Raw genomic sequence first — 25,593 nt, 5'->3', positions numbered from 1 at the left:
AATGATGGCTGGTCCTCTCAAGAGCTAGCGCAATATTATGACGAGGATCAGGACCATCACAAGATCTCCATATCTCTCTGATCTCAAGGGAGATGTCAGTATCTAGATAAAGAGAGTCAAGGATACGGACATGGGGAGAGACCAAGCGAGCCCCAGGCTCCCTGAGACACAAAACGACGGGGCAATGATCGGATTTGGTGGTGCCAGTCATAATAGCAATGGTGCCTCCTCTGTCCAGGGACCGATCATCCACTTAAAATCTGTCCAGACATGCAAAGATGCTCTCAACCCCGCTCCTAAGGTTATGCCAAGAGAAAGATAAGGATTTTGGCCTTCTCTGGAAGTCATCCTGAGTCCACCAATCCCTGCCAAAGAAAGAGAGCATGAACCTCTCCCATGAGGCTCGCTCCAAAGGGTGTAAACCCCCTTCGCGTCCACCCTTCTTGTCAGAAGGTTGCTCAACCATATTGAAGTCTCCTCCTCCAATGATCAACTTGGGGAATGACATTTGTAATGGTGTCCCAAAAGGCCACCCTTTCATAACACCGTGCCCAATAACATGAAGCATAACAGATACTGCCATTGAAATGCAAACACCCCCTCTAGTCCCAACAGCCGAGGACCAGAAGGTGTGGCCAGAAAGCATCTTACGAGTTTTGCCACACTGAGATCTATCCAATTTGTGTTCCTGCAACAAAAGTATATCCATAGACCCTCCTGTAACAGCAGGGTGAAGCTGGTCCTTCAGAAGGCGCTTCCTACCATGGGTGGGAAGCCCTCCAAGGCCCTGAACATTCCATGAGACGATTCTCATGGAAGAGAAGAGGGTTTGACACCCGATCTAAGAAGACGATGGGCAGCCTGAAGACGTCTCTCATAATGTTGGAGGACGGGATAATCCACGAGGCAAAGTCCACTGACATGCCCTTGTCCGGGCCCTGCACAGTACCTACGTATGTACGAGAAACCTGTGTGCCCTGCGGGGCATCATGCTGAAAATCCTGCAATTTATGATCCCCACTGCGCTGAGCATCCTGCATATCGCCCCCTCCAAGTAGAGAGGACTCAACAAAATCATCCTGATTTGATATATCATCTCCCTGCAAAGAAGCATGAGCTAATACATCCCTCTGCCTAGAAACATCATCTATCTAAGGTGCAAGATCCGAGGAGGTCTTCCCATCAATCGCACCAGGGGGGCGGGCGTGAGAGACAGCTCGCCGCATCTGGCGGATTGTAGGACGGGAAGGATCCAAGGGACGTGGCGCCTAAGAAGCACGCTTGCGAGTTCTCCTGCGACCCCGAACTCGAGGACAATCTCGAGCAAAGTGACCCTATTGGTGACAAACCTGTTCACTGATCGGGTTTACCTGCAATCTCCATACGTTGCTTCAAAAGACTACTAGGGCCCGGAAGCAAAACATCGTCCTCAAAAAGCTCACAGTCACGGGCAAGAACCATGACCCTGGGGACAGCATCCGCCGAGGCAGTAACCACCTGCGCAGAAGATGTTGGCAAAGTGTGGAGGGGGGGCACTTGAAGAACCAGCCCAAAGGTGGACCTGATGGCCTCTAGCATAGGCCAATATGCACAAGGAAGACCTGGGAATCTGAGAGTAATCGGGAAACGGTTCCGGTCTTCCTCAACGGGGTCAAAATAGCTGGAGTAGGGAAGAAATAAAACCTTCCTCGGGCCCAATAGCAAAGGGCTGCCCTTCAAAACCTCTGAGGCTGCGTCCTCGAAATCAAAATCCACCTGGAAGAAACCTCTTCCAAGCAACCTGACATCTCGAAAGTGTGGAGCGAGGTCGGAAGGCAGAGCCGCCAGGACCCAATCCCGAGCCTGGAGACGGTGAACCGTAAAAGATGGTGGAATGGGGACTCAACAGGCAGGCTCACTGGATTTATAAACCCTCAATGAACATGGCATGCTGCACTCCAGTCAAACAAACCCAGAACTATACTCAAGAAAAACAGATGCAGTCAGAACCCTCATAATCCAAACTCCTTCTAAACCTGCTATACACAGTTCCATTCCTTTTCCTAGACAACAGTAACATGTTTGGCTTTGATAGAACTAGTCAACCCTCCACAGATGGTCCACGAATCAAGTACTGTCAAGACTTCATGCAACAGTTTTTCAGAACAGGACTTCCAATAGGAAGAGACATATCATGACACCCTCCACCTCATTCACATTCGAGAGCACAATCAGCCAATTCCCTTAGGCCCCTGCTCATCACAAACTCTCACACGTAAGCACCTTCTTCAACTCTTCCCCTCCCTGAAGGCCACTGGTAACTCATAGATGCACCCTCTCCAAAAAAACCAACTCCAGCAACGTTCTGATTCCTGTTTCACACGTATCCCCTCTTCTCCACTTCCTCCTGAAACATTGATTGTAGAGAACATCCGTCAATCAGAACACCCGTACACACCTTCCTCATGCACAGCAAGTGTCGTTCCAATTTAGTGAATAATCTCACACTTCTGTCCCCCCAAAAAAAAATCCCTTCATTCCCCATCTCTTGCTTCTTCCTTCCCGATGAACGGAATCCCCCGTATCAAGAACCCCCTTTACACCTGTATTGCGCCACCCAGGAAAAACGTCCATTTCCTGTTTTTTCTTTTTTTAGCCTTTTTTCCCCTTTTTTTGATTCCGGCCTCCTCCCCCACCAGAAGACTCTCGATCATCTACGTGCATGGCCAGGCTGCCACCTCCACCTTCCTGAAGCTCCCTTCAGCTGCCACGTGCATGAATAGCATTTCCCCAGAAGCATGTCGACTCCTCCATACGTAACCATTCACATTTTTTTGGAAAAAAAGAAATACATCAGTCTTTTTTTTCCCCCCCTTTTTTAACCTAGCCTTCATGATGATCATCCCTTCATCACTACCTCGTGTGTATCTACATATGCCTATCATTAGTGACTACATTAGTGCATTTAATGAACTACACATTTACATGTATCATATTGCCAAACCAACCCAGGCTGAAGGCATTCATGCCTCAGCTTAGGTTGTATAAAAGGTGGAGTTCTTGTGGAGTTCTTGTGATACATCTTCACCTAACAGGTCTTCAGGCATTTCATCCTTCCATACCACTGGGCCGCATGTACTCACTTGCATAATCCTCACAAAATATTTCTTCAATCTGAGACCATTTACTCTCCTTTCATGTCGCTTCCCATCTAAATCTTCCAACTGGTACGAACCATTTGTAAACTTCTCTCTTACCTTGAAAGGGCCTTCCCATTTGGTAACAAATCTAGTCTTGAATGTGTCATCCAATTGACTATTGTATCTCAGAACCAAATTACCAACTCTGATGTCTTTATCTTTGAACCTTCTATTCACTCTTTCCTGGTTTCTCTCCTGAACTCTAGCATAGTGCTCTGCTGCTTTCAGCCTATCCAACTGAGCCTCTTGCATATCCAGCAAACGGTGTTCATACATTTGATTTGGTTTTCCTTCCATGTGCGCTTTTGCCGCACTGGTCGTAGCTGGGGACTTGCCGGACACCGTATGCGAGCCACGAATGGCTGCAAGCATACAACCAGGGAAGGAAGCTCAAACAGAATGCAAAGGGTGTGTCACTCACCGCTCAACCGCCGCCTTGAAGGATTCCCGCGTCGCAGTGAAGAAGGAGCCGCCGTCGCCGCTCTACCGCCTCTCCGCCGCCGTGCCACTACACAGTGCTCGATCGCTCTTTCACTCTCTCTCTCTCTCTCTCTCTCTCACACACGCAGGAGAAGGAAACCAAAGAGATAAGGCAAGAGCACTCTTGTATTCACAACACATGAGAATGAGGATTTTAGGGTTACATTTGGCTCTTATAGGTGACTTGGCCGTTCACACTTGGGCGCCCATACATGGCCGGCCGATCCTAACCCTTATCCTACTGATATTCAAGGTGCGCCTCTCATCGGCGATCACCCAATCCCTTCATCCTTAACATATGGTGCCGACAAGCCCGGCCCATGACTCAGAATATTTAAATTAATGACGTAAAACATAGTACGTCTCAATGTCCGTCATAGGTTAACATGCCCCCCTTCCTGATGTAGATTCCGTCCTCGGAAGCTATGGTATGGTAAGCTCGAGAGGGTTGTTGTGGTAGACCGTCTGCAAAACAGGAAAGTAGAGTGAAAGTATGCTGGAATTCAAAAGATATAAAGTGTATAAATTCAAGCATGTTAGACCACAATGGAAGCTGCAATGAGAACTTAGTTTAAGGGTCGGGATGGTAGTGTACGCTCCCATTGACGAATGGAGGAAATGGTTTCCGAAAATACTATTACAAAGGGAGACGTAAACTCATCGGTTTTTTGTTGGGTGTTGACAAGAGTAGGTGTAGAGCATGTAGAAACTTCTATATGAGTGTGTGCCTGGCATGAGGAGCTAGAAGCTTCATGTGGCTCCCCCCTTCCTGAGCTAGGTGGTAATGATCGATATCGTTTGGGAATCCAAACTAACTCTGGAAGAAGTGGTGCGGAGCACTCTGTTACCTTTCCCTTACCACGGTCTTGAATTGTCATTGGGGTGGCAACAATTGGTTTGCAAGGTTTTACAGGTGATGTAGAGGGATTCAGCTTATGTTTAGGGACCCAAATCTGGTCATTCCCCTCGTAGTACCCTTGGGCTACTAATAATTTTTTAGGGATCCATCGCGATGTTACATTGCCCTTTCTCGGGTGGGTAGCTGCTTTCCTTTTACAAGGCTTCTTGGTGGCTGAACGAGATTGGGCAGGGGAAGTAGCTGTTAACGAAGCTGCTTTCCTTTTACAAGGCTTTCATCGGGTGGGTAGCTGCTTTCCTTTTACAAGGCTTCTTGGTGGCTGAACGAGATTGGGCAGGGGAAGTAGCTGTTAACGAAGCTTTTGGGACCCATTTGTATATACTCTTTGGCATAGTAAGCGGAGCTTTAGAGACCACCCTGCATGTTTCCACTCTTGGCGTTGAAGCGTTAGAGGGGTGGCAAACAATCAAAGATGGTTTTGCCACTGGACTTGGTGATTTTTCGTTATCCAGCATTTTGTCCAGAGTCGATGGCTTAGGAGCAGGATTTTGAGCGGTCATACTGAGTGTTGGTTCTTGCGTTGTGACTCGTCTGGTTGCCCAATCGATATTGCACTTGGTGGCCAACATCCATTTGCGCCCTAAGTTTACAGTGCCTTCCATGGTACCAGCAGGCATAACCAAAAAGCTTTGAATTACGGTCCCCTTATCATAGGCAACCGGAGTGTGCAGAATTCCTGAGACAGGGGTTTTCTTCTTGTTGATACCTTGAACTTGGATAGCACTCTTGGATAAAGGTGGTTTTCCAAGTTGACACCACACGCCATATGATAACAAATTGTGTTGAGCTCCTGTATCCAATAATGCATTATACAGCACCTCCCCGTAAGGACTGTGTAACTCAATTGGGTATCTTAGAGGTGGGTCAGATTCCAGTGAATCCTCCTCTGCCTCCTCGAAAAATACTTGCGTAATTCCCAAGTTGGCTTCTCGTTGGCGCCTAGCACGTTGTTGACGTTCTTTGGCTTCGACTCTCGCTTGTATCTTTTTAAGCTCAGCTTGTTCTTTAGCTGCCTTCTTTTGATGGATTGCATGTAACTCTTCTTGGCTCAGGGGGTCATAGTATCTTTTGAATTTACTCCCATTAAGGAATCCAATGGTTTCAACTCCATCGAGAGTCTCCACTCTGATGGTACCTTGCGGGATAATTCCACATACTCTATATGGTCCCTTACCAGCATATTTGAGCTTCTTCTTTTCATTATGCACTCCATACATCAGGACTTTATCCCCAACCTTGATGTCCTTGTCCTTGAGGTGGCGATCAAACCATTTTTTCCTTCTATCCTTCTCCACAAGGGCATTGTACACAGCCAATTGTCTTTCTTCGTTTAGCCGCTCAAGGATATACAGACACTCTGCTAAGGGATTACCATCCCAACCCTTTAGGAATGTGCGTTCCCACCTGCAAACGTGCATACACAAGCCCAATCAAGCATGCATGCAGGCAAATCAGAGAGCAGTTTTTCTAAAAATCCAAATTGTCCTATGATTTTTCGTGCATTTTTTGGATTTTTTATTTGATAGCATGCTTTAGCTTCCTCTAACCTATCTAATGATATGCACAATGCAACCTAGTGGTTTTTCTACAAAGATTAAGTCCTAACAAGAAGAAAAACTCAAAATATTGCAAATGCAAGAAGGAACTAGCCAAAACCAAAGGAAATTGAATGAACACTTACTTGTAACCATGCAACTCGAGTCCAAACGGTTGCTCCATGCTCCATTGCATCAAGGTGAGCAAAATAAATGTCATGTGCATGAATATGCCATGGACATTCTCAGAGATTCTCCAGCAGAGGTAACCAGAAAAAGACCATTAGAGCCAAGGTTATGGAGCACAGAGTGCAGATTGGCTAGAGGGGACTTGGAGAATACCAGGATGCTGTCGGCTGCATGAAAAGGGTACTGTCGGTTGCTTCCAAGAGGGGTCGGCTGTACCAGAAACAAAGGCAGCTGAAGGGGCATCCAGACATGGCAAGGCGGATGCAAATAATAGCATGTTGGGATTTATTAGCCAGTCGGCTGGCCGACTGCTTGTCGGCCAGCACTTCTCTTTTCCCAAGGGCCTATAAAAGACACTCAAGGCTCATCATTCTTTTCATTCAATCCCCTAGGGATTGGGTCAGTAGGAGTCCTATAGTAGGACCAGATTTTTGGGTGTTTACACCTTTTTATGAAGGCAGCCTAGGGCTGTAGCAAAGTACCCTTTTTGTACCATATGAAATATACTGAATTTCCAGCACATCTCTCTCTCTCTCTCTACTCTCTCTCTATATCTGCGTTTTGCATCAGATGGTTTTCCAATAGTGTTTAGGGCTGAAAGAAGACTCCCAGAGCTTCCGCATGTTACATTGGTATCAGAGCATCAGGCTCAGCAAAGCTAAACACTGACTCAGTCCCATATGATGGTGTACAGGTCCAAGGTACAGGAAAGTACACGGATACGAAGCCCAAGGCAAGGAGCACAGAAGCGGGAAGAACTCCCAAGAGGTTTGTTGGTGGTGTTCCACAGTGCCAAAGGGGATGGCAGTCCTGTGAGCCAGATAGGTTCTCGGGCAACGGTCCCAAGGGAGGTTTATCCTCCAAGGGGTGATGTGAGAGTGCCAGACTCATTTCTCAGGAATGAAGACCAAGACAGTGTTCAGAGTCAAGGCAGGAATGGATTGTGGACTAGATGGAACAGATGCATAGATCTTATTCTGAGACAGAGTGGTTTTGGAGACCGGGCCGGGCTTTCAGAGAAAAGGGTTGCCAAGGATGGATGGATGACAGAGGGACTCCGGGAATAGAGTGGGATGATGACAGTCATCCAAGAAGAGGTTGGAATCCCGTCATCAAGTTTAGCAGAGGGGGATGTCATGTGCATGAATATGCCATGGACATTCTCAGAGATTCTCCAGCAGAGGTAACCAGGAAAAGACCATTAGAGCCAAGGTTATGGAGCACAGAGTGCAGATTGGCTAGAGGGGACTTGGAGAATACCAGGATGCTGTCGGCTGCATGAAAAGGGTACTGTCAGCTGCTTCCAGAAGGGGTCGGCTGTACCAAAAACCAAGGCGGCTGAAGGGGCATCCAGACATGGCAAGGCGGTGCAAATAATAGCATGTTGGGATTTATTAGCCAGTTGGCTGGCCGACTGTTGGTCGCCAGCACTTCTCTTTTCCCAAGGGCCTATAAAAGGCACTCAAGGCTCATCATTCTTTTCATTCAATCCCCTAGGGATTGGGTCAGTAGGAGTCCTATAGTAGGACCAGATTTTTGGCTGTTTACACCTTTTTATGAAGGCAGCCTAGGGCTGTAGCAAAGTACCCTTTTTGTACCATATGAAATATACTGAATTTCCAGCACATCTCTCTCTCTCTCTCTACTCTCTCTCTATATCTGCGTTTTGCATCAGATGGTTTTCCTATAGTGTTTAGGGCTGAAAGAAGACTCCCAGAGCTTCCATGTGTTACAATAAACCATAAAACAACAACAATCAAAAGTTAAAATTGATGGATTTGCACTCCAACCGGGCTATGCCAATACTCCAAATGCAAAGTATAGCAAGGCCAAGATGCTTCCTGACAACAACACCAAAGATGTTCATTGATTGAGAACACTTGAGCCTTGCAAGATAGGGAGAAGGAGAAGAGAATGCAAGGGTCTTACGTGTTTGCACCTCAAGTCACTCTAGAGGCACCTCAAGCTAGGGTCCTCAACCTTGCTTCCTTCGTTGTCACCACAAACGAGCTTTACTAATGGGTAGGGAGCAAAGAGAGAGAGAGCTATGGAAAGATCAACCTCTATTTGGAGAGCATGAAAGAGTAGACAAGAGGAGAGAGGGAGGAGAGAACATATATCAACACCATCACTCACACACACAATCTCTAATAAGCATGCACGCAGTAAGAAAAAGAAGACAAAGTATACAAGCAACATCAATCACAAGAGTAAGAAGACTCAAACTCAATTGCGGGAATGGGATTGTGTGTTTTCTCATTAGTCAAAATGTCTTATATACAAAGACTCATTTGTATAACACCCGATTGCTCAAATGATGTCCGGGGGCCCAATAAGCTAGTCTAGGCTAATTTCCAAGTCTAAATGTACATTACCAGGGTCTAGTATTACACAAATTGTAAGCTCGATGCTAGACTATCTTCCAGCATTACACAAATTGTAAGCTCGAAAATTTCCCATAATCATTTTACATGAAATGCATTGCGCCATATAACAATATGGCTCATGTTAGCCAATGTGATTAACATACACATATAAGGGTCGTTCACACGCAAATACAAATAGGGGTACACGTTCATGTTGGATACACCCACAAACTCCGAAATACCCAAAAAAAACTCCCCTTTGGTGGTGTCTTATGAAGTGGCCTTCATATTTATGGTGATTTGGGCCCTAGACTAGAACACATGATACAAAAGAATAGTGTGCGAACACTTGGACTCTCATGACATGCTTGATATGGGGCTTGATCACACATAAAATTCCTCGGCCCTTGTAGACTACCCCTTGACTCAAAATAAATATAAATTGGAATACTGAAGCCTCTTTAAACGTAAGGTAGCACAAACACACAAATAAGTACAATCAAGTTTCGGGGGACAACCCAGGTATAGAGAACCCTTATTGACTCTCACATAAATCAAAAAGCCTAATCCGCATCTACCTCAAAGAGAGAGATTAGTCATTGTAGTGTAGGCTTTGTGAGATGGACTTGAGGATTCCGGCCTGGCTAGAGTATCTTCAAAATCTTCTCAACAGAGCAACAAGGTTGGCATGATTCTTCTCGTGTTCTTCAAGCATTTTGAAGCAGCGGTCCTCCATGTGTCCTAGATTTCTATAGAATTTGCATTTGACAGGCTTTCCTTTTCCCCTAGGTGGGTTTCTATCCTTGGTGAAGAAACCCTTATAAGCAGAGTCCGCTTGGACACACCTTCAGGCTTTGGCTCATCATCCTTCCACCACAGTACTCCTAGTATCAGGAGTAGCTTGATTTTGGTCTGCCACATTGGTAAGTTAGCACGGGAGAACTTGTCAAAGGAGATGCTGCTTCTATTGAGATCCATGGCACTATGGGATCTTCAATAGGCTCTAATTTCACTAATTTTGGCCCAATTTTTGAAAACCCCCAATTTATTGTTGTTGCAGGAGCTTCAATTAGATGAATTTTGCCTAAAATTGAAAAAGTCCCTGTTGTTTGCCTGGGGACGGGTTAGCAAAGCTGAAGGCGGTTAGTCGTCTTTCAGGTGACTATACACTGGGGGCACCGTCAAAGTGGACAACAGCGCATCAGCAGTAGTGTCGAGCAGCTTCAGGCGCAAAGCAGACATGCAACTTGGTGCGCAACCGATGCAGACACACGCTAATGGCAGAGGAAGCAACAGGTGATGGGCAGCTAGGGGGATAAAAGGAGGGGGTATTTTTTTAAGTAGTAGCAACTATGCCAAGAGCTCTAAAAGGACTATCCGATGAAGCTGGACTCGAGCCCTAGCGAGAGAGAGAACAACAATGCCAAGAGCTCTAAAAGGACTATTTGATGAAGCTGGACTCGAGCCCTAGTGAGAAAGAAAGAAAGAAAGAAAGATATATCAACGTCTACGAGAGGCCAGTCGGGCCTATGAGAGGAGAACGAGAGTATTTGCACGACTTAATAAAGCTCGATTAGATTGATGATAATTTTAAGCTTCACCAAGTACAATGCTTTTATAACCTTAAAGGCTTCTCTAAGTGACAGCAAAACTTATTTCAAACAGGTATATAATATCTCGATATTATTCCGCTCTAAGAGTGGGGTCACACACTCTTACTTACTCTCATCAGTGAGCCTTCACACACACATACAAGGCCTGGTCACACCCACATAAACAGGGTACACGTACACGATGGATACACACAAACAGGGTACGCGTACATGATGGATACACATAGAGACTTCGAAATACCCAACATTTTCAACCTGGGATTTTCTTCTCTTGCTGCTCAAGGAACTTTCTTAGACAGAATTTAAAGAGTAACTTGCACTTGTTAGCTCTCAAGGGCCCCACTTCTTCTAAGAAAACCCCCTCAAAGAGGGTAATAAAAAATTGGTCTATATACAAGGTTTTTGTGAATGCATGATTAATTTATTGTATTTATATATATTTGAAAGTGAATAGTTGGCACCCCTAATAAAAGTCAAATACATTGGTAGCTAATAAATGATTCACCATCTGAAGACTAAGTAGACATGATTTAAAAATGAATGTCTATTGGCTACACAACCACATACATTTTAGCCCATGATGGAAATAAATAAGGAAATCCTACATATTGTGGTCTCCTTCAACTTTGTCCTTTTCTATAGTGATACGATGTTGCAACATCTTTGAATATACCTATAAATAGCCATTCTTTTGTGGTATTTTTTTTAGCGTGGCTCCCTTGTTTCCATATTTCTAGTGTGTGATTTTTATCAATGGAGATGTTTTGGCTTTCTATTTTATTACCATGGATTTTAAACTGAGTGTTCTAGCTTGTCTTCACCATTCTTCATCCTAGGTCTCTTCCTTTGTACAACCTTGCTAGGTCAATATTTTGCTGCAATCTTTCTCAAAGCATTTTTGTTATTTCCTCTGCATGACCTTGTGATTTTTTAAGCTCTTCCACATGATAGATTTTTTTACGAGTTCCATTTTTTATTTCTATGGATTGCTCACAATAATTGCTGACAATTTTTTAATATGTTCTTCCTATAGAAAGAAATGCTAGTGACTTAATCAATATGACCATTCAAGAAGAATTTAAAGAAAAGGTAAGCAATGAGAAAGAAATTTGTATTAGATCAATAATCCTTGCACTTTTGCATGTGCCATTATGTTTGCATTGGGCACATGTTTTTTGTACATTTTGTTTCAACTTTGCAAACACATAATTATTTTGCTTACATTATTAATACATGCAATGCTTTGCATTTATTTAAATACACATTTCATTTGCTTACATTAACAATACGTACAATGTTTATATTACAATTAGTTCTATATCTTTTCTATTTTAAAAGTCCATTTTGTGTGTGTCTATGAGAGAGAGAGAGAGAGAGAGAGAGAGAGAGAGAGATGAATAAAATCAAAAGAATAGTCTTTACATATAAAAAATAATCTTCTAAAATAAAGGTTTTTGTGTGTTTTTATATCAAATGTTCTTGCTAAAATGTACGTACGCACATGCATTCATGTATATATATGCATATATACATACATACTAAAATGTACTCAATACATATATACACATATACATGCTCAAATTTTCTTTTATGTTACATATTGTCATATATACACATACTATAAATATATGTATCGCACACGTACAATGTGTGTGTGTGTGTGTGTGTGTGTGTGTGTGTGTGTGTAGGGGAGACTGTGTGCATGTGCATGATACATTATATATATATTTAATGCACACCAACTCCATGGCATATTCCAGCCATCCACACCATGAACTCCTTGGCATCAGCTTACTGACTTCAGTGATGCAATGATGCGGTTACCACATTAGGAAGGGGGGCATGGTAGCCATTTCGTTGGTTAATAAGGTTGCGCCCGCCCGACCTACCATAAGGCGCTTTGCCATCTTATCCACACAAACAGACACTTAAGTTTTGTAAGATAGCGATGGAACATATAAAGTGGTCCTACCATGTGCTTAATATCAAATAGGGAGAGTCTACGAACTTAGTGTACATAGTTGCTTAAGACTAGTGATAGAGGTTGGATCATTTTTAAGTTTTGACCAACCTAGTATAAAAACCAGTTACTTGTATACAAGTTGTTTCTTTTTCTGGGAAGAAGATCCTTCTATTAGTTAATGAAAAAACAGCTACAAAGGGCTACATACAACCACGAAGGGCTAAAAACGAACTCACCTCTTTTAAGGGTGAAAGCAAATGATCAAAATGGGGAAGAGACACTTCTCCTCCAGCTGGCCACTCTATGAGGAGAAGGCTATCTCATATAGGGAGAGGGGGGAGAAACAACCACACAGGTGGTCTGTAATGCCAAATGGGGTCACTACCTCTATTTGTGAGGAATAGTCCAATGGTGATCCCTGGAAGGATTTTTGTCCTGATGCTCTGCAACGTGGCTGAATGATCACTCTCCATGCCTCCTTGGCCTTGGCTGGTCTCCCATCACTGTCGGCCCATAAGAAGTTCCGGATCAATTGCTGTATTTGGCCAATGCATGCCCAAGAAAAGGCCCAGCATGAAGTAATGTACCACATGGTGGCTAGAAGTACTTGGTTCGCCACCACCACTCTAACTGCTATAGGGTGAGCCTTGTCGAACTCCAATATTAAAGCTTCTTCTGAATATCCTTGACGGGCCCCCTCCCCCTATCTAGGGGTTAGCTTTATAGGTTGTACGATGATGATGGTCCCACTTTGTATCATATGGATCAGATTTGACATTCCAAGCTCATAGCTCTTGTCTTTGTTTTCTTTTGTACCATGATGAGATTACATCGACACTATTGTATCACTTTTGGTCTCATAGACCCACTGGGTCTTTTAAAGATGTTTAATATAACTTTTTCTTCTTTCTCTCCACCCGTTTAAAAGCAAAAACTATGGAAGTATAAACACATACAAACTTATAAGTTTCACCATTTATCATACATTGCACAATGAGTAATCTGCCATCCAAAGCATTTGTAAGGAACTACCAGCAAAAACTCTTATCCGACAAGAAAATATACACCAGAGAAAATAAAACAACCAGCTCAATATATATAGTATCCATCAAAAATCTAGTCTGGCTAGTCAAAGCATGTTGCTTATGTTCTTGAAGACATACTATGTCTAGCTTCATTCTATGTACATAATCTCGAAGCAATCTCCATTCATTCAAGTTGCTTAAACCCTGCACATTATCTGGCATGCATTTGGGAGGTGCCTTCACGATCATTTCATTGAGAGGTGCATGACATATCAATCTCTGCTTGCATATTTTCTTGCATATTCTGTAAAGTTTGCATTCCACCTTGAACTACTATAGCCCAAATCTTCTTGTATCAACTTCACCCAAGGAGCAAGCTTTACTCTGAGGGATAGAAGATTTGGTCCACATTTTGGTTTGATAGAAGTAGCCTTTCTAGGGTTTGGGGTCTGGCAACCTTCTGCATCTATGACATTCTTATCCTTACTTGTAGAATTTTTTATAGTGTATTCAGTTCTAGCTAGCATATGAGGTGGTTGCCTTGCTCTTGCTCTTATTTGCACACCTGTGTTAGCACATGCATTGTATTCATTGTTTTACCTGGAGTAGGCTTTGCATGTCCTATTGATGTTTTTGCAATTGGAGCCAGAGGAATAGAGTCAACTGGAGGCCACAACAAGAGTAGGACAAACATAGGTGAAATGTCCAAAGTTATGACAGGTGTAGCATGCTCCTGCAAATACTCCCCATTTCAGTTCATAATATTTTTCTCACATATAGACATCATCAGAGCCAAAGGAATAGAGTCAGCTAGAGGCCACAACATAAGAGTACGATAATCAGAGGCCAAATGATCAAATTTATGATAAGTGTAGCATGCTCCTACAAATACTCCCCATTTTAGTTCATAATATTTTTCTCCTATATAGGTGTAATCAATCTCCACTGGAATGGATGGTGGAGTGGCTTTATCTGTATCTTATAAATACATCATCGATTTTTGTTACCCAATATACATGGGGGACAGATGATAGTGCCCAACATTTGAGCCAATCATAGCAATGCATTAGAGAAATCCACTAGGAAATCGACCGCCTTAACCCATACCATGCATTGATGCTTTAAGAGGGCCTGATAGTCTTTCACGGGTGTTCATGGAAGCACATACACAAGCAACAACTATTAAAATCTACGACCATAGAATAGTGGCGATTTTAATAGTTGTTGCTTGTGTATTGATTTCTAACAACACCACTTCACAAAAGCCACGTGCAGCAAAATAAACCCCATTAACATAACATCCACCGAGCTTATTGAGAAACATCATTTGCACTACTTGGGAGAAAAAAAAGACTCCACATTGTAAGAATTTCTTAACTTTCAGCAATATGGTCTTCACTAAAATTTTGTATTTTAAAGTGGGTTTAGGCTCATCCCATGCATTTTGATTTTTCGTAAAATCCTTATACAATATATTAAAAAAGTACGTCAAGGTTATCATGGTTCACATTACTAATTCTTTGAGTCTCTTGGAATCCATTCCCTCTAGAACCTTAACTCCACAATGGGAATAGATAGTGTGTTAATGTCTCAATAAATCTATTTTGAAAATCAAGCACACACTGACTCTCTCTCTCTCACACACACACACACACATACACAAGCCAAGAAGTTGAGCAGAAAACAAAGACAATAGCTAAGAATAAGAAGAAGCGATAGCACAGGTAACAGGTAGGAAGGAAGCGTGACGACCAAACTAGCACAATATGAATAGAAGATGATTGAAACTCCAATAGAAGCAGGTGACGAACCTCACACCAAAAGCACAGACGAATGGGCAAGTGGCTCTGCATGCACACAAAATTCACTCACACCACCAACTCCACATAGCGTGCACACACGTGTGTTTATGTAAATATATTAAGTCTATGTATGTGCGCGCGTGTGTGGTAGAGAGAGAGATTACATTACATGTATATGGAATGTATTATGTGCATGCACCACAAACATACACATATAATTTGTACATGTACATGCTTAAATTTTCTTGTGGGTGTCGGTGTGTGTGTGTGTGTTTATAAATGTACATATATACGTACATTATATATATGTGTGTGTATGTGTAAATGTATGTATGTATGTATGCAACTATATATACCTATATATGTGTATATATATACATTCATACACACACACATGCACATATGTGTGTACACATACATACATACACACATATATACTTATATGTGTGTACATATGTACGTACATACAGAGATATGTGTGTATATATGTATATGTATACACACATACACATGCACATATGTGTGTGTATGTGTGTGTGAGTGTACGTACACATATATATACTTATATATGTATGTTTACACTCACACACACATATATAAGTATATGTGTGTATATATATGTATATGTATATGTGTATGTATATGTATATGTGTGTGCATATATATATGTGTGTGTGTGTACACATATATACATACATGCACATATATATACCTATATGTGTGAGTGTGTGTGTGTGTGTCTATATATATACACACACACACACTCACATAGGCACATATACACACTCATATATACCTATGTGTGTGTGTGTACACACACACACACACTATATATATATATATATATACACACACACACACACACACACATATATATACACACACACACACACACATATATGTATATGCATACATACGTACACATATATATACATATATGTGTACATGTATGTATGTATGTAACACACACACACACACACACACAAAAGCAAAAAAAAATATGTATTATCATTTGTGTATTATGGTGCTAACTTAAATTTCATGTTTTCTTTTAGGTTTCATGTTCGCAATTTCAAGTTGGAATGTGTACCTTAACAATATTGAGGTAATAATTCAAATTATTAAGTGATAAAGTTTGAGGTTTCATAATAAGAAATTTTAATTTTATAAAACCTAGAGCATGCTTAAACGAGTTTATAATTATGTTAATAGAATGTTTAGAGTTTAACTTATTTTGCTTTTTAAGAATGTTTTTTTATAAAATTCATTAGTAATACATAATTTAAATTCAAAACTCAATGTTCCACCCTCATAGTCACAAAAAAATGTGTTTCATCCATTCGAAATCTTTGAAACATTTCATTGCAATATAAGAGGTCAAATGGTTGTATGGACATGTAACACCTATATTTTTGCTTAAGAGGTGAAATGGTTTAGAGATGGCTTACCAAATTCTTAACACACTACCATATAGGCTATATGCTTAGAAAATGCTTGCCACACTAACATATAGGCTATATGCTTGTGTGGATTGTTATCTACATAAAAGTATATACATGGGGGTCATGGACTTTACCCCAAGACACCTCGTCCTTGGGCTGTAAGGCCTCGATAGATACCCATGTGGACTCAAAAAACTATGACAAGATCATAGGATTACTATGACTTGCATTGTTAGGGAGTAGATGCAAAACATGATATTAATATATTTGACATCTACCACTCGATGTACTCGATATGGACATGGACCTCTCGGACTTAAAGTGCTATGTAGTGGTTATTTAGAGAGATACTCTAGCCCATCCATAGTTGTAGATCATCCATCAAAGGTTCTCTTTTTATAGTTTATAAAAGTGTGAAGCTTAGACCTAACATCAATAACACAATAGTGTACATTGTACTATGAAAGATTCTAGTTCTAGTGAGTATTGATTTTGTGTAGCACACATTGTATCCTTTTACATGGTATCAAAGCTTCAGCTCATTACAAGACTTCTTTGTTACTCGTTGTTGAATTACGATACATAACTTCTTCTTATTTCACTTACCACCCATTCAGAGCTGATAGAAACAAGCACTAACTATCGTCTATGGAAGATCGTTCCTCTCATCCTACAAATTTTGGGATATCGTAACATCTTTAATATTCATCCTTCACTAATAAGAGAAAAATCAAGAAAAATTACTCACTTACTGTAAAACTTATTTTGTCTTGGAAATAAAGGATTACATATGTTAATCGTCATGGTAGTTTGGGAAGATACTTTGCCAACCATGGTTGTCTTCAAACAACTACAAAAGCTTGGATTATATTATAAACATCATGTAGAGTGGCAAAAAAATGATCCATGGATTGGGTTCAAGATTCATAATGTAAGAGGATATAACGTGCAGCAAGAGCACACTCACTAGAAGTACAATCTTTCACAACACAAAACTTTAAAACTCAAATTGCACAATAATAGACATAGAGAAGAATAATATATTACTAAAGTGATGCAATAGATGGCAAAGTCTCACATGCATGTGCTCCTATGAGAAGGCTTGTATGGCTGATTATAAATCGCTAAGACGAAGGTTATATGGTAGTAGACACTAGGGAGTAAACTCATTAACCATGTATCTTTACAATGCTAGGGGGCCATGAGATAACCACGTAGGTCTGCGGTCATAGTTGATGCCACCATTCACGGTGTAGACTTGACCATAAAGATTAACTAGATACTGCTACATAATGTTCGCACATCCCACGACCATCCAGGCTTGTCTTGGGTCATGTTTGGGTCCTGCAAATGTCAACAGGGTGTCCAAGTGTAAGATCTACCTACTCCATGTGTGGACCATTGTGAGACATTGGTCTACCTACTCCATGTGTAGACCATTGTGAGACATTGGTCTACCTATTCCATGTGTGGACCATTATAAAGTAATGGTCTATGTACTCCATATGTGGACCATTATGAGATAATGATCGTGTAGCATGTAGCCTATTTGACAACGTACTAAATCTAGTCCAAGTTATTTCTAAACCAGCTAACTTCTTAGGGCACCCTCCCGTGTGAGTACCGAGATGCCAGGCACTTGGGCTACTCAACCATGGCTACACCTCATAATGCTAGCCGATACCTAGGCAAATAATAATGACGTGGAGCATTGATATCCAACATTCCCCCTTAATGTCCATACGAAAGTAAACTACCTCTATGATATAATGATAAGTCAACGAAGATGTCTCTCCATCTGGTTTCTAGTAAGAGACTTTGTGAAGATTTTTGCACAATTCTTTGTCGTCGGGCATTAAACTATCTTGACCTCCCTAAACATGATAATGAGTTCACACACAAAGTGATAATGAATCTTAATGTGTTTCGTGCGAGCAAAAAACACATGATTCTGCGCAATAGCCATGCAGCTTTGGTAGTCACATTGTAGCACTGTAGACTACTTCAGCATCACTCCCATATCCTATAGAATCCTCCTTAGCCACAATGCCTCACATGATGCAAAGCATAAAACTTTGTACTTAGCCTCTATCGATGATGAGAGTGCAACGGTGGGCTGTTTTTTTACTGATCCAAGAAATGCATCCCCTGAACCAAAAGAAAAACAATACCTTGTTAGCAAGTGCATGGTGTTTAAATCACTTGCTTAATCTAAGTCTCAAAAGCCACTAAGGGTGTCTTATCTTCCATTTGTGATGCTATTGCTCCTAGTGTACCTTGGATGTATCACAACACTTACATACCTACATTCGAACAATTCTTCTAGGGAGAACTTGAATGTTGGAGAACTTGCCCAAAACAGCAATAAAAATTTTGATGTCTAGCCTAGTATTACACAAGAAGATAAGACTACCACTAATTTCTTGTATAAGGTCTCATCCACAAGGTTTAAAGTGTCTTCGATGAACAACTTAAGATCAACCTTCACCAACTACCTTGCATTTGGTCATGCCAAATGCCTTGAGAATCTCACCTGCATATTTCTCCCAAAAGATGAAAATGTTATCTAGCTTCTACCAAACCTCAATCCCCAACAATAATGCATGAGCCCAAGATCTGTCCTTCAAACTTTGTACTAAGCATCTACTATTTTATGAGATCTTGATCCCGTGTCTAGATGAAGTGATCTACATAGAAAACAATGACCCTGCTCATAAAAAAGACATACAAATTTACATATGAAGGATTGCATAAGAGACATTATAATACTCATAAGGTAAGTATCAATCCTGTGCACCATGCTGGTGGAGATTGTTTTAACACGTAAAGTGCCTTTTGTAACTTGCAAACTTTGCTTTTGGAATTGGAAACCATTAACCCAGGTGGTTGTCCCTCCACATATACCTCGTGAGAGGTTCCTTTTGAGGAAAGAAATTTTTACATCCATTTGGAGAACATGCCACCTCCCTTTGTTGTATTACCAATGTAAGAATAGTGATGAATATCGTGATGTGATGAACATTCAAGGGATGGCACCATGTTAGCAGTTAAGAGCAATGTCGAATAATACCCACCATAAAATTTGATATGGGTACAAAGAATAAAGAGAGAAGCCTAATGTTTGTCTTTATTGTGACCTATGCGTTTATTGATTAGAATGGGATTGTCATTACCAAAGGCACTTGGCTAAACATTTTGTATGAGAGAATTTTAACTCACGACAGTGTGGAAATAACTCGATACAAGATATTAGTTGAAAAACAATGTCAACCACCAAAAACTTTTCAGAACATAGCTTTGCATGGTTGTCATATAGGAATTTAACATAACTTCTTCTTCTTCTTAAAACACACCGTTTATCACTTGCAGATGCATGTTGAGCAAGCATACTAAGTAGATTCATGAAACTTTGTCCTCATCATTTTTTCCCCCAAAATTTTGAAATCAGCCTTGAGCCACTGTCATGACTTGATTATAGGATAAGAGAGTTAAATTTTAGTTTTTGAATTAAATTTTTTGAAGCTTATGCGATGAAATCAAGGAATTAGATGTAGATTTGTGGATAAGGTCAAGGTTATGGTTATAATTAAGGATTTTCAATCGCTCTTTACATCTAATCTTGAGGGTAGTGTAGCGTGTGCGAACTGTGAAGATTTTGTGTATTTTATTTTGTGGTGTGCATGTAGATTTATGCATGCATGAAATCATCCATGGGCATACACATTTTGTAATTAATTTCTTTTTCAATTGCTTAAACATATTTGGTTCATTTTTCAGATACTTAACAGACTACATCAATACTTTACCATTGTGCATCATGGTATCCTTCAATTTTCTTACTTTTTGGGATGCTTAAAGTATACCCTCCATATCATTTCAAGTGTAAATAGTGAGAAACAAGCTTATTTATGATGTGTATTAATGTAATGTATTTACATCCTAGGCACGCTTGATAGATAAGCATGATGTCATTATGAGTTTGGTTCCATTAGTTGAAAATGCTCCATGGAAGAGAGAACACAAAAAAGGAGATAAACTCAAGGTAAAATTCTCATCTTATCATTAATAGCATTTTGTCATAGAATTTATGTACATAATTTTCCCTTTTTTGTCAATTGTTATGGAGTAGTGAAATGTTTAAACAACTCTGAAATTCTAAGGAATCATGATATAAGGAAGAAATAAATTGTGAATTATAAACAATAGCTATTTAAAGCTTATTAAAGCGACTAGTTCAACTTTTACATTTTGTAAGAAAAATGTGAGAGGTTCATTCCTTGGGGTCTGTGCAATCATGTCTGAAAAATAGTAATATGATTGTGGAGGCTTTTGTGAAATCCACAAAGCAACAATTGATTTGCTATCTTTGTATTCCAACCTCCTCAATGAGATCCTCGAGGGTGAAATTGTGATCTAATGTGGAGTAAGTATGTTCTCCTAAAGCGTGCTTTTTATCTGGTGGTGCTCAATTAGTGCCCCTTTATCCATGATCCAACATGAATTTTCAAAACAACCCTACATATAGTTTTGGTCTAACCAATCATTATAGTTCGATCAATAGTTATTAGGGTCCAAGGGGCCTTCTACTTTATGGATATAGGAACTATGGTATGGGTGGTCCATGAAATAAAAGAACCTTCACAAATATGTGAGCTAGGATAAGATCTGAGGCTCTCCATCCATGTACAAAGATCCATCCATCTTCCCTTTCGTAGAGGAGGTGAATCTGTGTGACTTTACACTCATAATCGTACCACCCAATTCGAGATTTTGAGCCAACCAATGCATTAGCCTAGGAATAAACTGTGAATGGGTAGTAGGTATGTGTGAACTCATGGTGGATGGATGTGAGCTTAGAGGTGAGGGTGACAAGGGGTCCTGAGAGGTTAAGCACGGAAATGGATTGGTAAAGGTGAGCCTAGTAAATGTGATCATGGTCATGATAAAAGTAGTGAATGTGGTGATGGGAGGTGTGGGGGGTGGATACCACCAAAAGAACCAGTGGCCAACACTAATCAGGTATGTATGGTAGTGGGACCATGAAGTTTTGTACATGATGTACAAAAGCAAGAGATTGCATTAGGTAGTCCACTATGCTCGACCCTACTTTGTCAGAGAAACATGTGAGGTCCTTGGGCTAAGGCCACCAAGACATGCCATTATAAATGCACAGAGATCAATAATCATTTACCTCCATTCCAAAAGATATGTGCCATATCTAGTGATGTATCCACCATCCTCCGAATTCCTTTGCATGCCAAGATCCCTTGGGTCTACTTGGCAATATCTAAAGAGCGAGTCTTTAAGTAAAACTCCTTCAACTTAAGTCCCAACAATTATCGCTAGTCTAGGAAATCAATGATCTTGGACAATGGACCAAATCACGCTTGGAAGAGGCAATGGAATCTCCTTTGGATATCATGCTATGCTTGGCATCTCTGCAAATGTAGTGCTCGTGTCTTGACCTCCTATAGAAGACTCTACAAATCTTGTCTTTTTTGGTAATTCCTTCTCTGCCCTCCCTATATCCACTATGAGAGGCAACAAGATGAGACTTGGATCTATCAAAACACAATTTACATGATGGCATGTGACATATGTTGTGATCCTTAGGAAGTGACCTTTGTAGAACTACATCTTTGTGCTCATTGAATGATCTAGTTGGTATCCCAATTGGTGAGACAAAGGGAGGCATCTTTGAGACTGTATCGAGAATGTGGTAAGATATATATATGAATCCCGTATGTGAACCAACAAGTAATTCTAGCATACCTTAATTGCTAGAGAAAGTACATGGCCTTATTTCCTATGGTGGTGCCTCTCTATATTGCTAAAGAAAGTCCCACATCTATAAATGATGGGTGGAAGGATTGGGTATCCCACAATCAGGGGGATGTCTATCTCTGGAGGACCTACACTCTCTCTTAGAGGACACCACAAGTGTCTATCATCTACCACCTTGGTGGATCTCATATAGGCTGAGTGGCGGTTGGTGCTCTTTGGTGAGGGCCAAAGAAGTTAGTGATAGATGTCAATGGGATATCCCACCTCTTGGTTTACTACCTTTGGGTTCTATCTCTATGATCCCTTAGATCTAGTAGTTTTAGTCCCACCATGACAAAGGACAGTTCCCTCCCTGAAGAGACAGTGGTAGCATCCCCATATCCTATAATTTACTAGACATCTAAGCGTGTAGTGCTCCTCTAACTTTGTCTCCCCAATTCTACACACTCTGCATATATGTTTATCTAATAGGATTCCCTTTTCTCTCCCTGTATCAATCAAAAGGTGATGTGAACGGCACCCTCATCTAACTACTATTTGTGGTCCTTATGGTGTGAAACATGTGTTTGTGGAGATAAATGGGCCTCTAAATGGAAGGGTACGCTTCCTTGGCTCTTGTAATTTTTGAAGAGAAGTGTGCCAACTTTCTACTCACGTAAAATTGTGGTCTTAATACTTACATATTAATTTTTATATATACATAAATGTATTCCTGTGTTTTCAAGACAATCCATTTCTAAAATCATATATCAAAGTTCAAAAAACACATCTAATCAAAGTTCCAATAATATATATTATATGATCAATACCAAAGCACTCAAATCAAAATTTCATTTTTAAAATTATATATAGCACTGAAGTTCAACACTATCAAGATTCGTTCCTCCTATTTTCACTCAAGAACACTTCTTTGAGCTCTATAGCCTATACATGTGGGTAATATCATTGCTTAGATAGACCTTACTGGAATGAGGGTTTCTCCCTTACTAGGAAGGCTAAGCGGATTTCATACCCTTGAACTTTAGGAGCAAGGATCTCTCCCTAGTGAGGTCCTTTCCCACCTGTCAAAGCATCCATAAATGGGGTTCCTATAATGCCCATTCATAAGCACAAGGTCTCACCAACTTCCCATTTTTCTTTTATTAGGAGACTAGTAACTCATTAACGTAAAGCATGGGAATGCCTCCCTTTATCTTCTTCAAGAATGACTATCATGACTATGTTCTGGGCGAGTTCTTGCTCCTTTGACACCACCCATTTAGGTGAAGCTCCTCTATGATTTCCTTCTTTGTTTCTTAAGGCTCTTGGTAGGGCTATTGAGTTGCCATAACTCTTTTGCCCATCTAGTGGCCTTGGTCCATGGAGAGAGTTCTTGAGATCGGTGATCTCCTTATTGTAGCATGCCTTTAACCCCCCCGCATTTCTCTCCTTCTCGTAGTGCTCTTCTTGAAGGGTTAGGATCTCTTTTGATTCTCATGAAGGCTTCCCATCACCATGCCTCCTGGTTTGTCGATGTTAGTTATGTACACATACATGCTTGCCATGGATTCCATCCTTGCCAAATATCCATTTGATTTTGTGGAGCATGCCATAATGTTGTTTGAAGGGGTTGGGGTTGACATTGATAGTGAAGATGTTAAATGTTAATGTGAATGTTAAGGGTGGTGGTGGTGATGGTGGGTTGTGTATGCAGTAGCTAGGACAAGGGAGTCATGATGGTGGTGGTGGGGGTGGTGATGGTGATGGTGATGGTGATGGTGGGTTGTGTATATAGTAGCTAGGACAAGGGATTCATGAGGGTGGTGGTGGTGGTGGTGGTGGTGGTGGTGGTTGTGGTGATGGCAGGTTGAGAGAGAGAGAGAGAGAGAGAGAGAGAGAGAGAATGAGAGAGAGAGAGAGAGAGAGAGTCAAAGAGAAAAAGAAAAAAAGAGAGAGAAAAGGAAGTTTAGGGCTCATAGGTCAGCCATATAGATAAGTGGCCAAGAAAGGTGCGACACCACGTGGCCGACTGCACAACAAGAATGGTGGCCAAGTAAATAGGTACCGAGGATTATATGGGATCATTTTTCTAAGAGAGAGAAAGATAGAGAGAGACTATGGATTCATTTTGGGGGTTTACACACTTAGCGTACCCCCAAATGTTTTGCTAAAAAAATAGAGGGACCTCACTTTGTGGGGAAATCTCTCCTCCCACCCAAGCTTGTGGACATGGAATCTCCCCCATCCATATCTCCGTCTCTCTCAAATTTTGCATAGCTATTGCTCTAAGTTTTTTTCTTTTAGTATGTAAATCCCTTAAGAAAAGAATTAAGACATAACAAGATTGCATAATGAGAATTTGTGGGCAAAGAAAAATAGTTTGTTTGGATCGGTAGTTTGCATTTTTTTCTAAACAAAAAAGAAGGAAAATAAAAGCTTTGACTTATTTATTTGCTTTATGATTTCCTTTAGATTGAAAAGTACAATGAGGGAAAATGGATAGAAGTTTCAAAAGAAGATTGTTTCAAGGTTACGAAATCAGATGCCCAGGTAATAGTAGTGATGATGATGAATTTTGATACAATATGCTAATTAGGATCTAATGTATCATGTTGTGAGGGCTCTTTTGCTCTTTTGTTCAAGACAAAGCTCCTTAATGTGTGCTTGAAAGCATGACTGGTATCGATAAGAGATAGAGAGCAAGAGAGGAAGAAGAGAGTCTTAATTGATAAAAAGCTAGAAACTCTAAGACTCCTTGAATTATGAGAGGGGTACAACCCTTATTTATTCAAAACCTTGGCTCTAAAAAGGCCAAAAATAAAACTCTCTAAATATGACCATAACCCAAATTAATGCTTATCCTAAGCCAATATCCTTATAATGCTTATCCTAAGCCAATATCCAAATTAATGCTTATTCTAAGCTAATTTCCTTATATAGTAGATGATCCAATTATTCCATATGATGAGATTCACCCAATCCAAGCTCCCTTGAGGTATAGATTTACAATATTCTTACAATCTTATCATTAATTTAATGCAAATTCACGTGATAAAAATTCTAGTGTCATTTACCTCCCCAAGTTAACAACTACAAATGTACTTATCAACTTGAAAAGTCTTCATGCACTCCAAGGTAGGTGACAAAGATCCATTGATGAAGAACCATATCGATCTCGTTGTTTGTTACATTAGTCTTGCCATCATGGTGATAATGCAATATTTTTCCTTTTTCTTTATTCTCATATATTGTTTGTTACATTAGTCTTGCCATCATAGTGAAAATTTACTTTCTCATATCTTTTTATGATAATTAGT

General features: G+C 40.7%; 1 protein-coding gene across 5 annotated transcripts in view; it reads left to right on the top strand.

The window, feature by feature from the left end:
- LOC147631063 (uncharacterized) overlaps window positions 1–25,593 on the top strand; it is a 199,467-nt gene that overhangs the window by 128,180 nt on the left and 45,694 nt on the right. For all 5 annotated transcript variants that reach the window (XM_086809385.1, XM_086809382.1, XM_086809384.1 and 2 more), the window contains 5 exons: window positions 11,315–11,370; window positions 16,127–16,176; window positions 20,291–20,333; window positions 20,457–20,555; window positions 24,749–24,826. In XM_086809385.1, the coding sequence (XP_086665511.1) occupies window positions 11,315–11,370; window positions 16,127–16,176; window positions 20,291–20,333; window positions 20,457–20,555; window positions 24,749–24,826 (326 nt within the window). The remainder of the gene's footprint in view (window positions 1–11,314; window positions 11,371–16,126; window positions 16,177–20,290; window positions 20,334–20,456; window positions 20,556–24,748; window positions 24,827–25,593) is intronic.

The sequence above is a fragment of the Cibotium barometz genome, chromosome 15, assembly GCF_041138505.1.
Source record: "Cibotium barometz isolate CiBa-2024 chromosome 15, ASM4113850v1, whole genome shotgun sequence".
Lineage (NCBI taxonomy): Eukaryota > Viridiplantae > Streptophyta > Polypodiopsida > Cyatheales > Cibotiaceae > Cibotium > Cibotium barometz.
The sequence above is the reverse complement of the archived record's forward strand: the minus strand, read 5'-3'. Positions and strand labels throughout refer to the sequence as shown.